This window comes from Myxine glutinosa, chromosome 1 (genome assembly GCF_964187855.1).
Source record: "Myxine glutinosa chromosome 1, kmMyxGlut1.1, whole genome shotgun sequence".
Lineage (NCBI taxonomy): Eukaryota > Metazoa > Chordata > Myxini > Myxiniformes > Myxinidae > Myxine > Myxine glutinosa.
Genome location: NC_136261.1, coordinates 338191057 through 338218547, shown reverse-complemented (window position 1 = coordinate 338218547; position 27491 = coordinate 338191057). Strand labels below are relative to the sequence as shown.

At 47.5% G+C, this 27491-nt stretch overlaps 1 protein-coding gene across 3 annotated transcripts in view; it reads right to left on the bottom strand.

Annotated features, from left to right (window-relative positions):
* ACSS3 (acyl-CoA synthetase short chain family member 3) overlaps positions 1-27491 on the bottom strand; it is a 168417-nt gene that overhangs the window by 84537 nt on the left and 56389 nt on the right. For all 3 annotated transcript variants that reach the window (XM_078769818.1, XM_068097927.2, XM_068097931.2), the window contains exons 6-10: positions 20643-20723; positions 18549-18644; positions 14979-15130; positions 9346-9449; positions 4889-4984 (exon numbers count right to left, since the gene is read on the bottom strand). In XM_078769818.1, coding sequence (XP_078625944.1) covers positions 4889-4984; positions 9346-9449; positions 14979-15130; positions 18549-18644; positions 20643-20723 — 529 coding nt within the window. The remainder of the gene's footprint in view (positions 1-4888; positions 4985-9345; positions 9450-14978; positions 15131-18548; positions 18645-20642; positions 20724-27491) is intronic.

Below are 27491 nucleotides of genomic sequence, written 5' to 3'. Positions count from 1 at the left end.
TAATCGCCATTGACTTGTCGTTGGCCATTGCAATGGCGTCGCGTGTGGAAGGATCGCTACGGCAGATCCAACGTCGAGGGTCACCAGTAAAGCGCGGCGTTACGCGCGCTGCTTGTGAGCAAGGAGGAAGCGGACAAGCGGTAACATGTAAACGTCTTTATTGTAAGACTACACTGTAACACTCAACTCCTCCGGGCTGGTCGCCCGGGGTATATCATGAGGCCACGCCTACCCCTCGGGCGTGGCCACCGCCCACTTGGTGCGTGGAATGATGTCACCACGCCAGTGGGCTTTTGTGTCCGCCACAATAAGCTATTTATACATGATATCACTGCAGGAAAAACGCTTTGGGGAAGTGGGACATTATTAGTACTGATATTGTTTTGTAATAACATTATTAATATGCGATTATCATTAACTTTGTTATTAAAAGCGTTTTTGGAAAAACGCCACGCTAAATCTTCTTCTTTGGACAAACGCCACGATAAAGCTAATTTAACATTTATATACACCTCAATGTGCAACCCCATTGACGGCAATGGTGGGGAAATCCCACCCTGGGGAGAAAACCTCCTTGGGGAGGGGAGGGGGGGGGGGCAAATGATTGTGCTACAACCTTCATTATGTAACCCTTTGTCATCCTGTCAAGTTGGGTTGAGATTGGATAAGTAACGACAGAATGTATTGGCGTCAAAAATTCATCAGACAGACGGACACACAGACACTAAATGGCATATTTTAGTGTGATGGGTGGCAGGGGTACTGCCAGGAATGAAGAGGTGCAGGTTTGGGAACTGGACAAGCACTTTGACAGTTCAAACATGTCCTTCACATGTTTAAAGTCGTGACTGATGCCTGACCAGAAAATGCAACTGCATGTGAGCAACCTCATCTTCATTATTTCCTGAATTGGCATCATGAAGGATTTCAACAACGACGGACCTTAAGCCAGTGGGTACCACCACATCATTGCCCCAGAGTATGAATCCATGCTGAAGGCTTATCTCTGTCTTTCATTTGGAGAATGAACATTGTTTTTAGCTGTGACATGCCACAGGTCTACAAGAGCTTTGCATTGCTGCTGTGGTTGTTGTTATTGTTGTTGTTGGGGTGGTTGTTAGGAGCCATTTTTAGCCGCGTCGCAAGACGCTGGTCATAGAGTGCCCTCTGCTGTTGTTCTTGTTCTTCTTCTTCTTCTTCTTCTTCTTCTTCTTCTTCTTGTTCTTGCAGAGAAGACAAAACCTCAAAGCTCCACCCATTCTGGGAATCATAGCTCCACCCATTGTGGGAGAGGCTTCATATAAACAAATATCCACCATTTTATTAACTCGCATAGCTTTGAGGCCTGTTTTGTAGGCCCGTGGTGTCTTCCTCTCTCACACAGTTTTATTTCAAATCAAATTCGATATATCATTTCATTTTTCACAGTCGCTAACATAGTTTTAGACTCGGTTGAAAAAAAACGGGAAGAAAATCCGATGAAAGTTGCCCTTTATAGAACGAAATGAATTCTCAAAGGCCTGTAACTTCAAGTCCATTGACATATATATTTTTTAAATCGCGGCATGGTCAGTCATACACCGCCCGAAATAACAGACGGGAAAATGCCGAGATATATATATATTTTGTTTAAATCGCGGCATGGTCAGTCATACACCGCCCGAAATAACAGACGGGAAAATGCCGAGATATATTAAAAATTCGTCCATTTGATGACAATCGTCACGATGAAATATTTAATTTATACGTCGTCACAATAATGTGGAGAGAGGAGCATAGCTTCGTTCACGTGTCGCCACATACGGGAAATTGCCGAGATATATATTTTTTAAATCGCGGCATGGTCAGTTATACACCGCCTGAAATAACAGACGGGAAAATGCCGAGATATATTAAAAATTCGTCCATTTGATGACAATCGTCACGATGAAATATTTAATTTATACGTCGTCACAATAATGTGGAGAGAGGAGCATAGCTTCGTTCACGTGTCGCCACACACGGGAAATTGCCGAGATTTTTTTTTTTAAATCGCGGCATGGTCAGTCATACACCGCCTGAAATAACAGACGGGAAAATGCCGAGATATATTAAAAATTCGTCGCCACACACGGGAAATTGCCGAGATATATTTTCACTTTGCACAAAAATAACATCAAGTAATCGAATCAATAGGAATGTCCTGTGCCTATAACATCGACGTTATAGGCACAGCTGCATCTAGGCATTGTGTAACATCGACGCCGGTTTTGTTTTAATTAAAACTTTTTGTACTTGTTTGAAATGTACATCCATTGGTCAGAGAGCTGCCAGACCACACCCACATCTGTTGCTAGACTCCACCCACCATAGCAACGAGAAGAAATGATATGGCCGCCATCTTGGTTTTCTGGTGGGCCTAACATTTTAGGCCTCTAGGCCTCTGCTGATTATAAACTACCGGGTTTGTTGTATCAGATTTCCATTGGCTTTATTTGGCTCGAGTGTTATTGACATGAGGGAACCCAAAAAATCTAAACATATGTCGAATAATAGTAAGATTTAATCAAGCCTGTCAGAACGCAAGGTACATCAGAACACATGGTATGTCAGAAAGTACAAAAACGTTACATACGTAATCAAGCCATTATGTTACGTAATCAAGCCGTTATGTTACGCAAATTACTAAAAGATTTGGCTTTGTTTGTGTTGAGCGTTATTAACGATGAGGGATCCCGAAAATCTAATCATATGGTGAATGATTTCAAGGATTAATCAAGCCCATCAGAACGCACGGTAATCAAGCATTACGTTATGCAAATTATTGAATAGCGCATTAAATGTGCATTTCCCAATCGCGCTGCTCATCTTTTAAGAGTGATTTAAATGCACATTTCCCAATCGGCCCGTTACCGGATTTTATCATACGTTGTGACCACAGTGCGGTCATTCTTGTTCCTCAATGACAGGCAAACAAGTCGACAGAAAATTAGCTTACACAGGACTGTGTTCATTTTGATATAAAATGTGCCCTGCCCTGAATTCATAGGTGTAATGGAGAGGAATCCCATGAGATATATTGTCTCTGCTAGGAGGAGCCGACATTGCTTTGGAAGTCGCAAAGCAGGAGTGGCACAGCCCATCCACATGACATAGCTGTGTTCTCAGCTTGTAGTTGTAGCTGTGAACCAAGAGCATCAGGGTTTCTGGATCCTGCCTGAATGCCCTGGTTGGTATCCCCTTTGCATCACCTAAAGTCTTCAAAGGCTTCTCGTTATTATTGACTATAAATGTTTTTGAATATGGCGAAAGTTCATCATACCCCAGACCATGAACGTTGCTTCTTTCTCCAACTGTTAATAGTTCCTTTCGGCCAAGGATGCGTTTCTCAACACCACCAGTGATGCGGGGCAAGAATGCCTCAATTAATGGACAGCAATGTAGTACATGTGTTCAACTTTTTTCAATTCAATATTTTCTCACTGTCCTTGTCGTCAAGCTATGTCATGTATCAGTGGCTGAGATACCATGTGACAAAACATGAGAGCATTTGACTCCAAATTATTATTCAAGTGTCATGACAGGATAAAGCACGGACCACGCTACTGCCACAGACAAGGGCAGAGGTGCTGATGTGCCATTGTGAAAATAAGCCAAAGGGGAGATGTCAATGGTGAAAGGTAAACATGTTGTAAAGGTGATGACAGGCTGCAGGTATGTGGTATGGCACCGAGAGCAGTGAAAGGGGAGAAGTCAAGGGTGAAAGGTAACTGGGTGAGACAGACGAGAGATAATAGACGGATCACCCAAGTGCACTGGGCCATGCTGCGGAGTGTCTGCATGCACTGGGCCGTGCTGCGGAGTGTCTGCATGCACTGGGCCGTGCTGCGGAGTGTCTGCACGCACTGGGCCATGCTGCGGAGTTTCTGCATGCACTGGGCCATGCTGCGGAGTGTCTGCATGCACTGGACAATGCTGCGGAGTGTCTGCATGCACTGGACCATGCTGCGGAGTGTCTGCATGCACTGGGCCATGCTGCGGAGTGTCTGCATGCACTGGGCCATGCTGCGGAGTGTCTGCATGCACTGGGCCATGCTGCGGAGTGTCTGCATGCACTGGGCCATGCTGCGGAGTGTCTGCATGCACTGGGCCATGCTGCGGAGTGTCTGCATGCACTGGGCCATGCTGCAGAGTGTCTACATGCACTGGGCCATGCTGCTGAGTGTCTGCATGCACTGGGCCATGCTGCGGAGTGTCTGCATGCACTGGGCCATGCTGCGGAGTGTCTGCATGCACTGGGCCATGCTGCTGAGTGTCTGCATGCACTGGGCCATGCTGCTGAGTGTCTGCATGCACTGGGCCATGCTGCGGAGTGTCTGCATGCACTGGGCCATGCTGCGGAGTGTCTGCATGCACTGGGCCATGCTGCGGAGTGTCCGCATGCACTGGGCCAGGTGTATAATTCCATATTACACAAGTAACAACAAACAACGTGGGCTGGAAGGGCGACAGGCTGAGTCAACCCACCTGGTGGTATGTCAACAGCACAACAGGGCCTCAAACCCAAGATATTTATCCATGATGCTTCATGGCTGACAAATCCGTTTCCTAGGCTATTGGGCACAATCCTGGACAGGTCACCGCTCCGACGCAGGATACATGAATGGCTCATTCTTCCCAGCAAGTTGGTACTCATTTTGCCAACCTTGGAAGGATGACAGGCTGAGTCAACCCAGCTGGTGTTAATTCAACAGCCTGGCAGTGGCTCGAACCCAGGACCCTGAGATCTCAATCCAGCCACATTAACCGATAAACCAACACCGTGTTTGCTTCAGTTAATAAAACGAATGTTATATCGTACTTTGAATATTATAGGTGAAGTTTTGTGTTCCTTCCAGGTAAAAAATACCATCAAATCCAGGCACAGCTTTTCCACACTGTCCAGAGGGAGGGTTCAGGAATCCCCCCAGTCCAACACAAGTTGCTGTGATAGCAGAACCGGTTTCTGGGGGAGGTTGGGAGGGAGTGGAAGAATTATGAAAAGTAGAAACAAAATCTTTTGATAATAACACCGTAGCATGTTCCAAGGGAACCACAACCATAGATGGTGGGTGCCATATCAACATCTTCCGTAAATACCGGTAGTGACCCATAATTTGCTTGGTATTGTAAGGAGTTATTTGAGTGTCGGAGAATCATTGACTACACAGGGATATATTTCCAGGATATTTCTACCATCTTATAAAATGCTGATCCAACTTGGCCTAGCTAATACTTCCAGCCATTGAAAAAAATGCAAGAACATGTTTTTTTGTTTTTTATGTTGGAGGCTCCAGGCATGGACTGTATAGCCGTCATTGAGGCCAGGCCTTAAATAATAGAGAAGAAAAGTGTATGATGAAACGTGTATGATGTTTATTTGTGAGAAAGAGAGATTGAAGCTACCCCGTAGCGATAGTTTGAGTGAGACAGAAAGTAAGACCAGGAATCCTGACAAGGAGAGTGTAAGATGGTTCCGAGCACCACTTTAACGCTCCTAAGTCAGAACGGTAGTACCACCCTGGGCGGTTGCTGTCTACAACCTATTACCTATCGATGTGGTCTGTGAGACTGAGAGGTAGCAAGTGACAGTTGATTAATCTCCCACTAAACATCTTTATAGAATTTTGTGCTGTATATCTGTCTGCGTGTGTAAAGGTGTAAGGGTCTCATGGTTGCCCCCCTCTTTCAGTCCTTTAATTAGTTATTGAGGTCGAAAACCTGTTTCGTTTCATCAGCCCTGGGCATGGAGAAGCTCGCCATAGCATATATGCATCAATGAACTTATTTGTGTTAGATTTGCATCTTTGACTTTCCATGCCCACATCAACTAGTCGTTCTTGGTAGCAGGAGAGCTCTTACTGATGTGGAGCTGCAACATCACTTCGTACCACCTCAGAAACTAGATGCACTGACGGAGTTTGTGGGGGCACAGGGAGGGGGGGGAAATTCCCCCACCTTAATTTTTTTGCATTCGTTTACAATTAAAATAAAAACATCCTGCATACTCCAGCCCCAAATCTACCCCACTCCGACCTTTCAACAAAAAGCATGGCACCCTCGTATTCACTGAACGTTAACACACATATGCTCAAGTATCACCCACTGCACAATGATAAGTAACCAGAATAGAACCTTTCCCAGCACAAGATTACACAAAGCAGCACACACACACACACACACACACACACACACACACACACACACACACACACACACACACACACACACACACACACACACACACAGTGTACAGTACTTCAGCTTTAAGGCAAGAAAGTAAATCAAATGTACAATGGAATGTGCAGCACAAGAGAATGATTTTAACCATGACTAAAGGTTCATAAACTACAGGTGGTGTCTGCTTACATCAACAAAGCACCATTTTGGGAACACGAAATAGACCACAGTTTAGAGAGAAACCATGAGCTTCCTGCTAACAATGGTTTATAACGTTTGGAAAGTAACAGACAGCAAGAGCAGGCAGTTCCGCTCAGCAGTTTAACGGCATCTCTTCTCCAGCACTTCACTCACATCACTTGCACGTCACTACTACAGGTTCAGCATCATCATTTCCGGTTCATCGTGCATTCAGATCATCAATTTGGATTCAGACCCGGTCACTCCACTTTGGACATGCGACTGTGCAGGCCAGTCAAGTTCTTCCACACCGATCTCGACAAACCATTTCTGTATAGACCTCGCTTTGTGCACGGATGGGGGCATTGTCATGCTGAAACAGGAAAGGGCCTTCCCAAAACTGATGCCACAAAGTTGGAAGCACACAATCATCTAGAATGTCATTGAGTGCTGTAGTGTTAAGATTTCCCTTCACTGGAACTAAGGGGCCGAGCCCGAACCATGAAAAACAGCCCCAGACCATTATTCCTCCTCCACCAAACTTTACAGTTGGCACTATACATTCGAGCAGGTAGCGTTCCCCTGGCATCCACCAAACCCAGATTTGTCCGTTGGACTGCCAGAGGGTGAAGCGTGATTCATCACTCCAGAGAACGTGTTACAACTGCTCCAGAGTCCAATGGTGGTGACCTTTACACCACTCCAGCTGACGCTTGGCATTGCGCATGGTGATCTTAGGCTTGTGTGCGGCTGCTCAGCCATGGAAACCCATTTCATGAAGCTCCCGCCGAACAGTTGTTGTGCTGACTTTGCTTCCAGAGGAAGTTTGGAACTCGGCAGTGAGTGTTGCATCTGAGGAGAGGCGATTTTTACGTGCTACATGCTTCAACACTCGGCAGTCTCGTTCTGTGAGCTTGTGTGGCCTATCACTGTGAGCTGAGCTGTTGTTGCTCCTAGACGTTTCCACTTCACAATAACAGCACTTACAGTTGACCGGGACAGCTCCAGCAGGGCAGAAGTTAGATGAACTGACTTGTTGGAAAGGTGGCATCCTAGGACGGTGCCACGTTGAAAGTCACTGAGCTCTTCAGTATGGCCCATTCTACTGCCAATGTTTGTATATGGAGATTGCATGGCTGTGTGCTTGATTATATACACCTGTCAGCAATGGGTGTGGCTGAAACAGCCGAACCCACCAATTAGAAGGGGTGTCCGCATACTTTTTGTTATGTAGTGTATCTCGAGCATTCGATACAGTCTGGCATCCCACTGTGCCCTCCAATCTGTCTGCCTACCTTGCTCTCCAAAGGTGTGTCATTATGTGTCTCTGTGTGTGTCCACATCTATAGTTTTCTCTGCAACCAGTTGTCGATGCAAAACTTTAAACTTAGTATGGATCCCCATAGAGATTATTTTAGTGATAACTCTAACGTCATAGGCAGTAGCGTAGTTATTTATTACCCTCGCCAGAGGAGAGGGTATTGCATTTGAGTCCGTTTGTTTGTCTGTTTGTTTGTCCGCACAGAATAAATATGATTTTCTCTGCAACCATTGGTCCGATTGACAGGAAATTTTCACCATAGGTGCAACTCCACCTGTATAATTTTTTTAATGATAATTATGACGTCATAGGTCACGTGGTTCGGCCATCATCTTGGAAAATCGAAAACCTTTGCACCTCTATATCTCGGAAAGCGCTGAATAAAAAAAATTGAGATGGCTCATTGTAAAGAACTGTCCAAGGGGAATAAAATATGTTAATGATGATGTCATAGGTGCCTCCATTATGACGTCATAATTCGATAAGTACAAAACTTCATCCAATCAAGAGGAATTTCTTCAGCGCCATGTCGGCATAAACTGGTGGAGAAAAAAAAATTATGACGTCATTGGTCACGTGGGTCGGCCGCCATCTTGGAAAAACCGAAAAAGTTTGCACCTCTATATCTCCAAAAGGGCTGAATAGAAAAATTGAGACATGGCTCATTGTAAAGAACTCTCCATGGGGAATAAAATATGTTAATGATGATGTCGTAGGTGCCTCCATTATGACGTCATAATTCGACAAGTACAAAACTTCATCCATTCAAGATGAAATTTCTTGAGCATAATGTAGTAATAAATTAGTTTAGGGAAAAAAATATATGATGACGTCATCGGTCACGTGGTTCGGCCGCCATATTTGTTTTCACACAAAAACCTTAAAACCACTGAAAATACATCCTGGTGAGGGTTTGCAATCTCTGATTGCTCTTTTTCTTGTTAGGGTTTGCGACGCCTGGGGCCAAAGGACAATACTCGCATGACACGGGCACTGGCATTGTGAGGAATTTTTATTGTGGGGCACATGAAAGAGATCTAAGTTTCCCCAGTGGGCTCGATCAGCAGCAGAGCCCCGGAAGCTGTTGAAAATGAAATTTAGAATATTCTAACTTAACTGAAAAACATTTCAGAAGACTTCATACCGAAAGAATATTGTTAACCAAAATTAAAAGCTCAGCAAACAATATATAAATAAAATGTTGGAACCTTTCATTTGCAGTTCCTTCTTACTCTAGTAAACTCTTGATTCAACTCTTGTAATTTATTGACAGTAATGAACAAGGAACTTCAGACTCGAATGATCACCTCATGGCGAATGTTCTTCACCACACGTCACTTCCGGTTCATCATTGATATTTAGGCAATTGAACAGGATCCATGAATCTTCGTTTTCATATGCACCGCGGAAGGAACGTCCAGTTTAACATCCATCCGAGGGACGGCACACACATTGATGAATCACCCTGCCGGTGAAACACCAAGATGACCCTTTAAAGCCGCGTCGGGATTCAAATCCAGGCTGGAGGCCTTCCGCTGAGGCCTCTCCCCATGTTTACCCTTTCATCAAGACCCTTTGAGTGTCAGAGCCTTCTTTACTTTTTTCTTTCATCAGTTTTCAATTACTTTCAACCTACGTCAACTCACCAGTCTGCCACCAATGGTCAAGAACAGGAACCTTGAAAACACTTTTTGCCCACTTAAGGCTCTTGGCATCACAATGCTCTCCAGCCACAAACAGCGTCTGAAACCTGGATGTACAAATAGATTAAGAACACAACCTCCTTCAAAAATTTTAAATTATAACTAACGTCCAGAATTTTAATGATCTTACACAAAATAGGGAGAAAAGTATATGCCTGAATGTATCCGGTGTCATATTAAATATTATAGTCGCCCTATGTAGTGGTCGGGCATGTCTTGGGAAGACTGAAATTATTCCATTGAAATTTTTTTTACGTCAATGTTTAAATCTATCTACCTCCGCCACTGAAGGTGGATGGAGGTAATGTTTTCACTGCTGTTTGTCTGTCTGTCTGTGAACATAATATCTCAAAAAGTTGTGGATGGATTAGTATGAAATTTGGTGGAGAGGTTGGTTATGTGACAAGGATGAAATTATTAGGTATTGGTGAACATTCGGATCCGAGAATTATTTAAAGTGATTCTTCACCATTGAAAGATTTTGAGACTTCACCATTGAGAGATACGGCAACAAATGATATATAGCAGGATGTCTCAAAACGTTGTGGACAGATTTGGACAAAACTTGGTGGATATGTTGGAAGTGTGACAAGAACGAAATGATTAGAAATTGGTGAAGATCGGGATTTGGATCTGAGAATTTTTTAAAAAGTGATTCTTCAATATTGACAGATATGGCAAAAAACGATAAATAGCATGATATCTCAAAAAGTTGTGCATGGATTCGGACGAAACTTGGTGGACAGATTGGGCACGTGATAATTACGAATTGATTCGATTTGGTGAAGATCTGGATACATATCCGAATGCGAGAAAAAAATTTTTTTTTCAAAGTGATCCTTCATCATTGAGAGATGGTGCCAAAAACGATAATTATGTAGCACAATGTTTTAAAACGTTGTACAGGGATTGTAACTGAACTTGGTGGATAAGTTGGTTAGATGACAAGAAAATGTAGATCTCGCGAGATCACGGCGAGGTCACGTCTTTTCGAAGCTGTTCCATGCGCTCACGCTTTCAAAGCTAAGTGATCTTTCTCAATTGTGTTTTTGTCAAGACTGTATCTATCTTTCGGTGTATGTACCTATAGCGTATCTTTTGGAAAATTTTCGGTGCTAATTTTTCGTACATGTATACACAATCGTCGGTTAATGCGTATCGAGTATTCTGCGGCCTAGTACTCGTAGGCTTTGGCTACCGTACCGTCTCCGACCTTGTGGTTTTGTTTTTCTCTCAGCGATTCGTCGAATGCGCTGCAATTATTTTCGTTCTCTGTTTCGTACCAGTCGTTCACCCCGTACCTCCTTGTTTAATATCTGTACTCACAAAAAAAAAAAAAAAGCCCCAAAAAAATATTTCCTTCCCAGGTCTTATTCGTTTATTTGTTGTTCTTATTTGTTCGTTCGTTCTTCGTTCGTGATCACGTGGTTAGAAATGTATAATCTCTCCCCTGAACAACTATTTTCTCTCATATATTATAACACCCTTTTCTTCTTTTCCTACAAAAGGATGCTTTCGTCTTGCTCACCAAATCTATTCATTCCAAAAAATATATATAATACCATTTCTTACAGTTCCTCCTTTCTACATTCCGTAAACTATCCAGAACTCCACCCCTCCTTCAGTGTCCTCAAACGTATTTTTGACTCGAAGGTCTCAAACTCATTTTGCAAAAAATGTTCGTTTCCCATGAATCGTACACTTTTCAAAATCCAATCTCACCCCTCCCCTCCAAATCCTCCCCATCACCCATCCCTTTCAAATCTCCCCCCTTGCCCCTTCCCTCCCCTCCCTCCTAAACTCCTCCCACACCCCTCCCCTCCGAGACTCTCCCTCGCTCCTCCCCTACTAGACTCCCCTCTCACCCCTCCTCAAAGCATCCTCCCTGCTTCTTCCCCCTTCCAACTTTCACCTTCATCTCCCCCAACCTTCTGCCTCGCTCTGCCCCCCTCCTCAAATAACACCTCACTGTGCCTCACCCAATCTCCATCAAACCTTTTGTCCGCCCCATTCTTCCCTTTCTCCAAGCTATTCTGAAATCTCTGACACCCCTTCAACAGCTCTCCCTACCTCTTCCTCCTCTTCCACATCTTACCCTACCCCTCCCCCCCCCCCCCCCCGTTCTGGACCCGATGCTCCCCCTTCCTCTTCTTTAACAGTATGGACCTCAAACATCCGGGGCCTTCGCTCAAACTTGACTGATCTCTCCATACAGGTTGCTTCTGACAAACCAGATATGATCTGCTTAACAGAAACTTTCCTCCTTCATGATGTCTCTGATGCCTTGGTATCTCTCCCAGGTTACTCCCTCCTCCGGTATGATAGACCTGAGCCTCGTCCTGGAGGTGGGGTTGCTATCTTTATAAAAAAACTCTCTTCCTCACTCGCCCTCCACTGCCCTCTCTCCACCTCACCCCCAGGAATACCTTTGGCTACGGCTTCCCTTTCTCTCCCACCTTTTGTTCATATGTGTGTTGTACCGTCCACCAAACAGCGATGACTCCATCTACATCTCGCTGTCTGATAATATGGACCAACTTTTATCTACCCATCCCAACTCTCTCTTCCTCATATGTGGTGATTTCAATTGTCACCATGCCAGTTGGCTGGGTGTGGGTACCTCTCTCACCAGCCATGGCTCTTCAGCAAAGGACTTCTGCGACTCACTGGGACTGACACAATCTGTCAATTTCCCGACCCGGATCTCAGTCAACGGAGCATCTTCTCTTCTGGATTTGGTTATGACAAACTTCCCTGAAAATGTCTGCTGCTCTTCTTCTGCTCCAATCGGCTCATCTCATCATGTGCTTGTCAAGGTGGACATCTCTCTGACCATTCTCAGAGAGCCTCCTCAGTGTCGACGAGTCTGGCATTTCACTCAGGCCAACTGGCACGGTCTTCAAGCAGCCATCAATCATCTGGACTGGTCTCCCATCTCTACCGCCTCTGACATCAACTCATCCTGGGAATTCTTTCAAAGTAAATTGCTCTCTCTCATGCACAGATTTATCCCATCTCGTCTTTAGTTGTCATACCCTTCCTCCCGTCCATGGTACACGGGATCTTGTGGTGAGGCTGTTACCCTGAAACAACTTGCTTTCGTCTCCTGGAAAGCAAATCCAACGGAAGGAAATCTCATTTCCTTTCACAAAGCCCGAAACAAGTGTGTGTCCACCCTCAGGAGAGCCAGGAAACAATATCTCACCGTTCTCAAGACCGAACTCTCTTATCTGTCTCCCTCTTCCAAATCCTGGTGGTGTCTGGTCAAATCTGTTTCTGGTGTTTGTTCCCCCTCCATCCCCTCCCTCACCTCAAACGGCTTAACGGCTGACTCCGCACGTGAAAAAGCTGAATGCCTCAACTCTGTGTTTGCCTCTAAATCTTGTGTCCCAAACCCATCCCTCTCTGTACCCACCATACCCAATCGTACCCAGCTGCTCCTGGACTCTGTGTCCTTTCCTCCTGACAAGGTGGAAAAGTTTCTGTCAACCCTCGACTCTGATTCTGCAACTGGTCCTGACGGCATCAGCCCACGGGTCCTAAAATCATGTTCTTCCGCTCTTTCACTCCCTCTTTCTGTTCTCTTCACCCTCTCTTTTCCTCAAGGTCATCTGCCATCTGCTTGGAAATCAGCCAACATCACCACTTTGCACAAAAAAGGTGCAAAAACAGATCCCAGCAACTACAGACCAATCAGCCTTCTCCCAATTATCAGCAAAGTCATGGAATCCATCATTGCTTCAGATATGAAATCTTTCCTCTTCTCCAATGGCTTGATCTCTGATCATCAATTTGGTTTCAGACCTGGTCACTCTACACTGGACATGCTGCTTCTGCTTTCTCAACAATGGATGGAGGTCCTCAACGCCAAACAGGAAAGTAGAGCTGTCTCCCTTGACATTTCACGTGCCTTCGATACGGTCTGGCACCCTGCTCTGCTCACCAAACCCTCCTCCTTTGGTATCCATGGAAATCTCCATGCATGGCTGGCGGACGTCCTCTCTGGTCGTAGTCAACGTGTGGCCCTGAATGGATTTCTCTCACCTCCTCTTCCTGTTCAGGCTGGAGTTCCCCAAGGTAGTGTTCTGGGCCCTGTGCTTTTTCTGGTCTTCATCAATGATCTCTCTGACTCTCTTGAAAATCCTCTCTATCTCTTTGCTGACGACCCTACTCTCTGTCGCTCCATTCCTCATCCCTCAGATCGGCAGTCTGCAGCCTCCTCACTCTCTGCAGACCTGGACAAAATCACAGACTGGGCAAACAAATGGAACATGTCTTTCAATCCTGATAAATCTCACACTCTTACGATGTCTCTCCGAAAAGACCGACTGGAAAACCCTCCCATCCACTTTCTGAATAATCCTCTCCAAGAAGTTCTGTCACTCAAGCTTTTGGGTTTCACTATTTGCCATGATCTTTCCTGGGAAAACCACATTTCAAATCTGGCCTCCAAAGCCAGTCGCCGACTGGGCATCCTCCGTCGTGCGAAGTCCTTCCTTGGCACACCTGAGCTCCTCACCACATACAAGGCTTTCATCCGCAGCTCTATGGAATACTGCTCTCCCCTCTGGTCTGGTGCTCCTGCTTCACACCGAGCCCGTCTTCACGCTGTTGAAACCAAAGCTTTCAGAATCATTGGAATCTCCCGCGATGAAGCTAACTCCAAGGGCCTTTCACTCACTCACCGCAGGCAGGTTGGTGGTCTTTCCGTCTTCTACCGACTCCTCTCTGGCCTTGCCCCCCCAGCCCTCTCTGGGCTCTGTCCCCCAAATATTCCTACAGGTCGCACAAGATCTGCCTGCAACCGTCTTATGGTTAAACTGCCAAAATCAAGACTTTCTGCTCACCTTCACTCCTTCATTCCTCTTTTCTTCCGCCTCTGGAACAAACTCCCTCACTCTCTTCAATCTCACTCCACCCTCCAGGTCTTTAAAACAGCTGTTCACCACCATCTCTTATCCTCCCCCATCCAAAACCTTGATCTTTTCTACCCCCACTAATTTCGGTCCCCTTGTGTTTTATACCTCTCCCCCCTCCTCCCCCTCCCCTTCCCACGCCTCCTGCCCCCAAGCCCTCTCCCTCCCACACTTCTCCCTGCTCTCAAATGTTGTGGTTGTGTGCTTCCCCTTCTCTCCCCATCTTGTCTTCCGCTCCCTCTTTTTGTATATTTTGTTTGTCTGGTTGATTTGTTTGTGAAATAAATGTTAGCTCTTTCACGAGCCTCGATTCAGTATACAAAAAAAGAAAAAAGAAAAAAAAAAGCCGATTAGATTTTGTTTCATGTCGGATCCAGATCCTGTCTATCAGTGGGATACAAACCATAAATTGTTTAGCCTGGCGGAGGTACGTGCTCTCAACCGAGTGATGTTCTAGTTACTGGTTATATATTAGGTGTTGTCCTCCAACTCTCAAATGAGCCTTGTCTTCAGTTTCTAAAAATTCTGAAATTGCCAAAGTGAAGTCACAAAAGTCAAAACATGCTACCAATTAGAACCTGTAATTTAAAAAAAAAATCTTATAACTGCATGAGTTGAAGATTTTTACACGAATGGGAGTGTTGGCATTGTGCAAATTACTTTTCTAAGTTGTACATCTGAGCAAGTATGGCATCTGGGTCATGCTGTTGGATGATGCGAAGAGCTGTTGGAGAGGTGAACATCGCAGCAACGTTGTGCTCTGACAGCACTCGAAAGTAAGCCCCAGTGTTGGGCGTTCCAATTGGTTTGCCCTAAACAAGAGTGGACAACAACATCAAGAAACAAATTCATGATTAATACTTCTTAAATGATCATGACAACTTGGTGTGTTCAACAACAATAATATGGTGTCATATTCAAACAACAACAGTTTCATCCTATTTTCAATTTTGCAATAACAATGAAAATAATGTCAATGCTCAACCCACTGATATAAAAGGACCAACAAGTGAGGAATCTGTTCACTCCAAGGGATGCAATAGGTAAAAAAAAAATTTATTGCAAGCTCATTCAATGAAGTAAAATATTCAGGGTGATCCAAAAGTACCAAGTAAAGTTAAGGTGTTTATCTTGTGCAGTGTATCATTGAAATTAGGTTGCTAACATACTGTCGGTGCTCAAAATGTTTCCCTTCAATGTCGACACGTTCCAGGTGTCTGTATGCAAATATATTTGTTTGTGGCATGAAATAGTGTTTCTATTTGATTAATGAAAGTGATCTACAGGTAGTGGACAAAACATGGAAACAGCTGGGTAAATGAGGGATACCAAGCAATGTCTTCCACACAGGTGTGGCCCATCTGCTAATTAAGCAAATAACATCCCAACATGCTTAAGGTCATTTATAAAACTGCTGCACATGCCTGGTTGCCTATAATTATGGCTAGCATGGCTGCAAGAGGTGGTGGCCCAATGGTTTCATGAGCATGACAATGATGTTATCCATATGCCATGGCCTTATCAGTCACCAAGTCTGAACCCAATCGAGTACTTATGGGATATTCTGGAACGACATCTGAGACGGTGTTTTCCACCTCCTTCAAACAGGTGTGAGTTGATTCACTTTCTCATGTATGAATGGTGCCGCATCCCTCCTGCAGAATTTCAGATGCTGGTGGACTCTATGCCATGGCACATGCAGGCCATATTGGCCACACTTGGTGCTGATCCAATATTGAGGGTACACCTCATCCAATTAACTTCCCCCAATAAGGGAGGTGTACCATCCTTTTGCCAGAACATGGTATCCATATTGTGTGTTATTTAGGCTTTGAACCACTGATGTCTGTAAAATATAAAGATATGATCCCCTATGATAGAGCCCTCATCAAAATTAAGGGTCCACAAACCCAATCAGGCAATTTATCCACCCATTCCATCATAACACCAGGTGAGTAAAACTGGTCACTGAGAATCACTTGGGGATTTGTGACTGACTGATGTACCATACTCTGGTTCCTCCGAAGCAGTTTCTTGGCCTGGGGACATGCTGGGTAGTTTGCCATCACTCCCCGAGCAACAGTTAAGGCAGGAATTTCGAATTTGGCCAAGGTTCCGGCAATAGCTCATCTACTCTTTTTGAAGGACACAGTAGGACATTTAACAACCATGTTTAGTAAGACCATCAGAAAAAGAATGAAAAAGCATCAAAGTAGATGGGAGGTTCAGCTGCGGACTTGTCTGTCACCATTCATTTCTGGTAGATGCTAAAGATTCCTCTGTGTCTTTTGCAAATGGTAAGCAATTGATGGCGGCTGCTTGCCACATTCCAACAGATACCAATTATAGACATTTGAAAATTGCCCTTAAACATTCCTACCAACAAGGGTTTCATTGGTCTCTGTCGACAATTACGAATTCAACACACCCACCCTCTCCCACCACCACTTACTCCTTACTTATTTACTCTCCCACACCCTAATCTTCTGCTTTGCAATGCACTGAGTCTTGAGTCATTCTACTGTTTACTCTGTCATTGTAAGGTATTAGACAGACAGAGATATACAAAAACAAATATCCAAGAAGGGAATTCCACCCATCCTCCAATCTACATGTCAGCAAACATTCCATCATACACAATCATTTAACCTACTGTTACGTGTTCTCCCCAAATCCCGGTTACGGTGCACCTCAGATTCTCGAGAGGGAACACGGCAGAAAGATTTGTTATTTTGAGCGTTCTAATAAACCATGGAAAAACCACACCAATGTAATTGTAGAACAAAACATGTAATTGTATTAAGAACTTTCACATACACAATAATAACACTATTAAAGAAAGTACCATGAAAATGTCACTTGCATCAAATGAACAATACATATGATGGTACCATCATTCCCCAATGCTCTCAAAGCAATGAACTCACGATACGCCAAACGTGAGTGGAATGTAACATTCCCCAAAGTCTGGGCACGAATCCCCACGCTGGTTGAAGCCGTGCAGAATTATGAGAACAGGCAGGTATCAGCACCGTGGCGGATGAGTTACAAGGTGAGAGGTCGATATGGGAATTGAGCCGATATGGAAACCAACGGAAATCCACACGATGATGTCGATATGGGAATCCCAATGACAAAATAAGATGCACCAAGTGGACAACCTCGTCGAGGACAAAATGGCGTTATAGGCCTGTAATGGACACGCTGGCTCCCTCCAACAATAACTCACACTTGGTGATAAAACCTGAGTCACAGGTTTTATTGCACTCGCAATATGTGACGATGTTACGGACAATCCCTTTCCCGGGAAGCCTCAACTCATTCGCGACCAATATCAAAAAGGTCCGCTCGCAGCCTCGATGCGATTCACGGCTGTATCTCTCTCATGGCCGTCTCCTCTCTGCCGAGCTCCTCCTCTCTCCTCTTCCGGCCTCTTTGCCGCGTCTTCCTTTCGCCTTCACAAACATTTATTTTTACCTTTTACTAAAGTCATCTCCATATCACACAAAAATCTTAACAACAATATCACCTGAAATTAAAAATCCTAACAGTATATAATAACAACAAAGGCGTGTTGGTATAATAAAACCAACATTGAGTGCCGTTCTAGTTTTTGTCTGATTTGATATCAATCAGCACTTGGCTCTTAACAGGATCCTCTCATACACTCTCCCTTTAGACTTTAGAGGATGGATTGTCCCAAGGCAGTGTTTTGGGCCCAGTCCTGTTCCTTATCTTCATTAGCAATTTCATCTCCTTATATTTTTGTTCACGACTCCACCCTTTCCCATAGCATCACATATCCTTCAGAGAGGTGGGCAGAACTCTCTCCACAAACTATTATTGAATCAGGAGCTGATATAACACTTGGAATATCTTTCAACCCATCACTCTTTCATCCCCTGTTTTCCCTTCCTATTATTTCAGCCCCTTACCTCTTGTGCTTGAGCTTGTGTGCAGATTGTTCACCTCTTGTCTCACAACCTGCTCTGCCCTCCTTTTGCTCCTTCATTCTTCCCCTCACCCAAATCTTCCTTCCCGATCACTCTGTCCCACTGTTGGTGTTTCCCCGCTCTCCCATGTTCTCGCTGTTCTGTGCTTTTCTGCTCTTCGTTCTAGCTCTTCCAAAAGCCTCAATTTTATATTGAACAAAAATATTCCAGATAATATTCAAATATCCCAGAAAATGAATGCAGCATACAGTTGCAATCCGGTAGTTGAAAGACCCACCTCAAACAGGACACTCGTGTTGCCATGCAGCAGAGGACCATAGCAGATGTAGGAATGACCAACGACCCAGCCAAGGTCAGATGCAGCCCACCAAACCTGAGAAGGTATGAGGGAATATTGGAAGAACCTCCTGCATATAGTAACAAGACAACAACCGAGAAACTTTATGCTTTCTGAAGTCTCAAATGAATTATCAGTGTTCTCTTTGTGTGAATAATTAATCAAAGCACATTGCAATCAATGTCCATCTAATACCTGTACTTAAGGTACCCATTATGTTAATGATGTGTCGCATTTGCATTTTCTGCTTATTTTCTATTTATCTTTCTGTCCTTAATTGTTTTCTTGCTTATTTCTATCATTACAAGTAAGGGTCTTTAAATTTTCAGTGCATGCTGTCCTGCATTAAGGGGTTTGCAAAATTTGATAGAAACATTTCTGTCTTGTTGATGAAGTCTTAAGGAAGAAACAGTTTAAGACTGGTGTTGATATAAACGTTTGCAAATTATGTGACCACAATGTCCCCCCTCCCAGACCCCCACCAAACCTCCCCTTTGAATCGTGGTCTGTGATAATGCTTGTCGTGATTTCTTCCTTCCAGATTTGAAAGTAGGGGCACACCAATACCTCAAACCAGTCTTTTGTTTTAATATGACTCAAAATAATTGTTCTCCAACCATTAATCATTTGTCAATCCCATGATTGTTACCTCCGCCACCGAAGGTGGATGGAGGTTATGTTTTCACCCCTGTCTGTCTGTCTGTTTGTTTGTGAACAGGATATCTCAAAAAGTTGTGTACGGATTATTTTGATTAAATGTGATTCTGTATTGTGATTTTCTGGTCCACTCTGGGATACAAGACATAAACTGTTCACTTGGTGGAGGTATTCTCTCTATTGAGTGCCGTTCTAGTTTTTGTCTGATTTGATATCAATCAACACTATGGTGTTGTGCTGTGGAAACAAAATTAACTGAAGAAACAAGGTTAATGTGATGATTAGCCCAAATCACACAATTATTGATTTTTTTTGAAGCAGTTGTTTAAATGTCACCCTTTTGGATAGTTAAACATCTGAACAATTAAAAACGAATTCACACTTTTATGTATTGATTTGCATCCAGCATTATTACATCCACCACATAAGATGGATGGAGGATATGTTTTCAGCCCTGTCTGCTTGTCCATTTGGCTGTGTGTTTGCCAATCATATTGACTCTTTGGCTGTCTGTCAGCAGGATATCTCAAAACGTTATGGACCGATTCAGACGGGTGGGTTTGGTGTACAGATTGGGTGTGTTATGAGGACGAATTGATTAGATTTTGGTGAAGATCCAGATACTAGAATATTTAAGTGATTCTTCACCATTGAGAGATTGGGCTGAAAAGGATACAAAGCACAATGTCTCAACAAGTTAAGGATGGTTTCGGATAAAACGTAGTGGACATGTTGAGTGTATGACAAAGACAAATTGATTAGATTTTGGTGAAAATCCAGATTTGGATCTGGATACGAATTTTTTTATTTATATTTACGTGATTCTTCACCATTGAGAGACGGGACCAAAAATGATACATAGCATGATATTTCAAAAAGTTATTGATGGATTCAGACGAATTTAGTGGACATATTGAGTGTATGACAAAGACAAATTGATTCGAATTCGGTGAAAATCCAGATCTGGATCCAGACACAAGAATTCAAAAAAAAATTAAAAGTGATTCTTCACCATTGAGAGACAGGACCAAAAACGATATATAGCATGATGTTTCAAAACTTTGGATGGGTTATGACAAAATTAGGTGGATCATTTGGTTAGGTGAAAAGAATAGGTAATTCAATTTTAGTTCCGGTCCCAATCCAGATGCTTCCAATACACGCTATTCACTTTCCAGATCAGGTCTTTCAGTGGAATACAAAACGTAAACTGTTGATCCAGGCAGAAGTATGCGATCTACTGAATGCCGTTTTAGTTTTTCATGCATCAGGTTGTCCTACTCCCAAGTCACCCACTCATCAAGTGAGCATTTTTGATGCACTTTAAAGGCCCATGAACAAACAGCTGCCACCTTTCTTGGAGTAATTTTATTTTACCTGTCCAGGCTGCAAGCCATAAATTGCTGACATACTCCAAAAAAGCATAACGGCATGTCCTCCAGTGGTACGCACTGTACCCTGCAACAAAAAAGATACGAGCACTTGTATCAAAACATGATGCAATACGGTTTTGCACCATTAATTTTGCACAATAAAATTGTTTTTGGAAGGATAGTGAGGCATGGAAATTACTATCTATGATCCTTATCAATGCCTTGTTTTTGTTTTTTTGTTTTTACTTTATATGCACGTGTGAAATATTGCAACATTGAAACACACCGTAAACACTCATGTATAATCCTCTATAGTGTATAATCTGCTACCGTGTATAAACTGCTATCGTGTATAAACCACGATCGTGTATAATCCGGAATCGTGTATAAACCGCTATCTATATTATAATAGGCTACGGTGATTCTGTCTGTCTATCTGTCTGTCCGGGGGTGTGGCTTACTCTGTTTACAGAGTAGCTCCACCCATTCTTGGAGAGGCTTCATGTAAACAAATATCCACCATTTTATTAACTCCAATAGCTTTGAGGCCTGTTTAGTTAGGCCCGTGCTGTCTTTCTCTCTCTCACAGGTTTATTTCAACTCTAATTCGATATATCATTTCATTTTTAACAGTCACGAACATAGTTTTAGACTTGGTTGAAAAAAAACGGGAAGAGAATCCCATGAAAGTTTCCGTTTATAGAATGAAATGATTTCTCAAAGGCCTGTAAAATAAAGCCCATTCATTGAGTCACCCTCACGATTTTATCTCCAATTCACCATCTGATTTCATTTTTATCGATGGTTTTACACTCGGTGCAGAAATAATTGAGAACATTCACGCACACACGGGAAAATGCAGAGATATATTTTTTAAAATCGCGCCATGATGATACACGAAAATACACCGCCTAAAATAACAGTCGGGGAAAATGTCGACATATATTTAAAATTCGCTTTTTCTTTTCCGTTAAGATATATTACTTTTACTTTTGATGACAGTCGTCACAAAAACGACGTATATTTCTACGTTCTTATTTCATTCAACATTATTATCCAGAAGTAAAAACTAAAATATGTTTCAGGAAATTACCGAGAGATATTTCTTCGTTTTGTTTTATTAGTTATGTGCGCATACACTTTAAATAGTTTTATTTGAAATCTTTAATTTTCACAATCTTGCCATTTGCCATTTGATGATTACGACACACTTCCTCTTGAGGATCGTGACAATTCATGCGTTGCGTGGAAACTTCCATTTCCAAAATGAATGAGACGGGAGAGGAGCGAGGAGCGAGGAGTTGGAGAGTGAGGAGCGAGGAGTTGGAGAGTGAGGAGCGAGGGGTTGGAGAGTGAGGGGCGAGGGGTTGGAGAGTGATGAGCGAGGGGTTGGAGAGCGAGGAGCTAGGGGTTGGAGAGCGAGGAGCTAGGGGTTGGAGAGTGAGGAGCGAGGGGTTGGAGAGCGAGGAGCGAGGGGTTGGAGAGCGAGGAGCTAGGGGTTGGAGAGCGAGGGGTTGGAGAGCGATGAGCGAGGGGTTGGAGAGCGAGGAGTTGGAGAGCGAGGGGTTGGAGAGCGAGGGATTGGAGAGTGAGGAGCGAGGGGTTGGAGAGCGAGGGGCTAGGGGTTGGAGAGCGAGGGGCGAGGGGTTGGAGAGCGAGGAGCGAGGGGTTGGAGAGTGAGGAGCGAGGGGTTGAAGAGTGAGGAGCAAGGAGTTGGAGAGTGAGGAGCGAGGGATTGGAGAGTGAGGAGCGAGGGGTTGGAGAGCGAGGAGCTAGGAGTTGGAGAGCGAGGAGCGAGGGGTTGAAGAACGAGGAGCTAGGTGTTGGAGAGTGAGGAGTGAGCGGTTGGAGAGTGAGGAGCAAGGAGTTGGAGAGTGAGGGCCGATTGGAGCGGAGAGTGAGGAGCGATTGGAGAGGAGAGTGAGTAGCTATTGGAGAGGAGAGTGAGGAGCGATTGGAGGGGAGTGTGAGGAATTGGAGAGGAGTGTGAGTGATTGGAGAGGAGTGTGAGGAAGTATTGGAGGGGATTGTGAGGAGATATTGGAGGAGAGTGTGACGAGGAGTGGGATTGGAGAGGCGTGAGGGCGGAGAGAGGAGAGTGTCAGGTGGAGAGGAGTGAGGGGTCACATATTACATTAAATAAATAAATTGTGTTGATTACACCATTTCTGGATCTGATGAATTGTCAGTAACCATTTTGTAAAATTTAATGTGCAGCATCTAAATCAAGATGTGCAAATGTCACACACGTCCATGCCGGTGGGATTCCCACGGGTGACCCCGCTAGTCATGTATAATGTGCTATCGAGTATAAACCACTATCGTGTATAATGTGCTGTCATGTATAATCCGCTATCATGTATGAACCGCTATCGTGTATAATGTGCTATTGAAGGAGCTGCGCTCCAACGCGAGTCGAAAGAATTGACGCGACCAAAGACGGAATTCGTCCGAGTTGCTTTATTGAAACAAAACAGCTCAGGTATTCTGACAAGCCCGTTTATCGGGCAGCAATATATATACACATTTATGTCGGGAAGTTTGCCCGGCAAAAGCTATACCGGGCATGCCCGGGTGTCAAGGGCGAGCCTTGGAAAGGCGAGTCTGGACCTGCCCGGGCGTGTTTGGCTGCGGCCTGGCAAGTCGAGGCTGGGCGTGCCCGGGCGCTCTGGGCGAGCCCTGGAAAGGCGATAGCGGGCATGCCCGGACGCTCTGGGCGAGCCCTGGAAAGGCGATAGCGGGCATGCCCGGATGCTCTGGGCGAGCCCTGGAAAGGCGAGAGCGGGCGTGCCCGGGAGGTTCGGGCGTGCCCGGGAACAGTGAGTCCGGGCATGCCCGGGAGAGGCGCGTCTGGCCGTGTTCTGGCCGGTGCAAGGCGATTGTGTGCATCCAGCGGTAACCGCTACACACGCCCCTCCAGAATCGACCTGCACCGGCAGGGTCAATTTAAGGGGGGTCCGGATGACCCGGCCGAAGCGACCCCTGGAGGGTCGTGGGGAGGGGTCCGACGTGGTGGTGGGTGGTCGAGCGGGGGGAACTGTGGACGGGGGGCGGCCTCGCCGCGGAGGAAGGGCCAACCGTGGTGGTCGGTCGACGTCCATGTGCGCCGGTTTGAGGCGGTCCACAGAAATCCGGTCCGGCCGGCCGCCGAAGTCGACGATGAAAGACTTGTCGCCCCGTCGCAGGACCCGGAAGGGCCCGTCGTACGGCGGCCGGAGTGGCCCCCGGTGCGCGTCATGACGCACAAGGACGTACTCCGCTGTGCGAAGCGCCGGGGGGACGTAGGACTGGGGGCCACCATGGCGGGACGTCGGCACGGGGGCAAATCGTCGGGCGGCCTCCTGGAGGTCCGAGCGCTGGCGAGCGGCGGACCAGGGACTGGTAGCGTCGGGCACGAATTCGCCCGGGACGCGGAGCGGCTGGCCGTAGACGAGCTCGGCGGCGGATGCCTGGAGGTCTTCCTTGGGGGGCCGTGCGAAGGCCCAAAAGGACCCACGGCAGCCAGTCGGCCCAACCGTCGTCCTGAAGGCTGGCCATGAGTGCGCCTTCATGGAGCGGTGAAACCGCTCGTACAACCCATTGGCTTGGAGGTGGTAGGCCGTGGTGCGGTGCAGCGTGACCCCCAACGAACGGGCGACAGCTCCCCAAAGCTCAGACGTGAACTGTGGGCCGCGGTCGGACGAGATGTCCGCTGGTGCGCCGAAGCGCGCGACCCAGGTGGCGATGAACGCCTGCGCCACGTCGGCCGTGGTGGTGGAGGCGAGGGGCACAGCCTCCGGCCACCTGGTGGTCCTGTCCACCATGGTGAGCAGGTGGGTGAACCCCCACGAGGGGGGCAGGGGACCCACCAGGTCCATGTGGACGTGGTCGAAACGCCGTTCAGGCACGGCGAAAGGTGCCAGTGGGGCCTGGGTGTGGCGGTGGACCTTGACCCGCTGGCAGGCCGTGCAGGCGTTGGCCCAGTCGCGGATGTTTCGTCGAAGGCCGTGCCAGACGAAACGCGCCGACACCAGCTTCTGAGAAGCTTTCCGGCCCGGGTGAGAAAGGCCATGGATGGAGGCGAAGATGCGGTGCTGCCAGGAAACGGGCACGATGGGGCGAGGCTGGCCCTGGGAGACGTCGCAGAGCAGGACGGTGCCCGCGAAGGGAATGTCGGCCAGGCGGAGGCCCGTGTCCGCCGCACGGAGTGCCTGCACCGAGGCGTCGGTGGTCTGGTCGGCCGCCATGAGCGCGAAGTCTACACCGAGGTGGACCGCGTTCGCGCTGGCCCGAGAAAGACAGTCGGCCACGGCGTTGTCTTTGCCGGCGACGTGCCTGATGTCCGTGGTGAACTCCGACACGGCGGAGAGGTGGCGCTGCTGGCGGGCCGACCACGGCTCCGTGACCTTAGCCATTGCGTAGACCAACGGCTTGTGGTCGACGAAAGCCATGAACGGGCAGCCCTCCAGGAGGTGTCGGAAATGGCGAACGGCCAGGAATAGCCCGAGCAGCTCACGGTCGAACGTGCTGTAGTTTAACTCGTTTGGCCGGAGTTGCCGGCTGAAAAAAGCGAGTGGCTGCCAAACCCCGTCCACCCATTGCTCATGGACGGCGCCCACCGCGTAGTTGGAGGCGTCCGTAGTGAGGGCGATGGGCGCGTTGAGCACCGGGTGAGCCAGCAGCGTTGCGTCGGCGAGGGCCCGTTTGGCACTGGCGAAGGCCGCGTCCATGGCCGCGGACCAAACAATGTCATGCTTGGCCGGCTTGCCCCGGAGGGCCTCGTAAAGGGGCCGCATGAGCTGAGCAGCGCGGGGCATGAATCGGTGATAAAAATTCACCATGCCGAGGAACTCTTGGAGGGCCTTGATGGAACGGGGACGCGGGAACGTGGTGATGGCCTCGACCTTGGTCGGCAGCGGCACGGCCCCGGTCTTGGTGATGCGGTGGCCCAAAAAGTCAACGGTCGTCGCGCCGAAGTGGCATTTGACCGGGTTGACAATTAAGCCGTGCTCGCTGAGGCGACCGAACAGTGTTCGGAGGTGGAGGAGGTGCTCAGCGCGGGACGTGCTGGCGACGAGGATATCGTCCAGATAGACGAAAAGAAACGGCAGGTCGCGCAACACGCCGTCCATCAAGCGCTGGAACGCCTGGGCCGCGTTCTTGAGGCCAAACGGCATCCGCAAAAATTCGAACAGGCCGAACGGCGTGATGACGGCCGTCTTCAGGACGTCGGCCGCCCGGACAGGTACCTGGTGGTAGCCCCGTATCAGGTCAATTTTCGAAAAGATGACCCGTCCCGCCAAACGGGCGGAAAAGTCCTGAATATGCGGGATCGGGTACCTGTCGGGGGTGGTAGCGTCGTTGAGACGGCGGTAGTCGCCACAAGGGCGCCATCCACCCCCCGGCTTTGGCACGATGTGCAGTGGCGAGGCCCACGCGCTATCGGAACGCCGCACGATGCCGAGGTGCTCCAACGCGTCGAACTCGGCCTTCGCCACAGCGAGCTTGGCCGGGTCGAGGCGGCGGGCCTTGGCGTAGACCGGCGGGCCCGTAGTGGGTATGTGGTGCTCGATCCCGTGCCGCACCGCGACAGCCGAAAACGTCGGCCGCGTGAGGGCCGGGAATTCCGCGAGCAGGCGAGCGAACTCGTTCGCTGCCGGGAGGGCGCATGCCAGTTCGGTCGGCGCGGAGCTGCTCATCGTGCACGCCAGGGAGCTGAAGGTCTCGGCGTTGACAAGGCGACGACGTTTGACGTCGACCAGCAGCCCGTGCGCGCAGAGGAAGTCGGCGCCCAGCAAAGCCATGGGGACGCAGGCGGTCACAAAAGTCCATTGAAAACGCTGGCTGCCGAAGCAGAGGGTGACGACGCGTGGGCCGAAAGTGCGTATGGCCGAGCCATTAGCAGCGACCAAAGAGGGGCCGCAAACGGCGTCCCGCCTGTCCTGCTCGGAGGCGGGTATGACGCTCAGTTGGGCGCCGGTGTCACATAGGAAACGCCGCCCAGACGCTTTGTCCCAAATAAACAGCAAGTTGCCCGAGTGGCCGGCGCTCATGGCTGGGAATGAACGCCAGCCCGGCCGTTTCCCGACCTGCCGAAAGTGCACGGGGGCCGGCACGTCCGAGCCTTGTGTCCGAACCTGGCGTGGTAATAACACCACGCCCGGTCAGGTGGAGGCCCCGGCCGTCGTGTCGGAAGTGGGCGGTGCGGCGTGGCGGCCGCCAGTTGCACCGGCAGTTCGGCCTCCAACCGCACAGGGCGCTCGGGCGTCGTGGGCGTCGCCTCGGACGGCGGCGGGCTCCAAGTAACCGCGCCGATGTGCTGGCCCGCCGAGGAGATCTTATCGGCTTCCCTGGCGAGGGTGCGGGAATCCGTGATCAACGTGCCAGCCAGGGCGAGGCGTACCGGGTGAGGCAGCTGGCGAAGGAACAGCTCGCGGAACAGAAAATCCGGAGAGTGCTCACCGAGCAACGAGAGCATATAGTCCATGTGCTCTGACGGGCGCGTGTCGCCGAGCTCGGGCAGAGCGAGCAGGCGCCGTGCGCGTGCTGCCGGTGAGAGGGCGAAAGCGTCGAGGAGGAGTGTCTTCAGCGCGTCGTATTTGTCAGCAGCCGGCGGGTGCTCGAGGAGGCTCAAGGCGCGGGCCGCGGTGGCGGAACCGAGCGCCGCCACAACATGGTGGAAGCGGGTGTCGTCCGCGGTGATGCCTCGCAGGGCAAACTGAGAGTCCGCCTGAGCGAACCAAACAGCCGCGTGAGCCTCCCAGAAGGTAGGCAGTTTAAGCGTCACTGCCGTATCCATGTCGGTAGGTCACCAATGAAGGAGCTGCGCTCCAACGCGAGTCGAAAGAATTGACGCGACCAAAGACGGAATTCG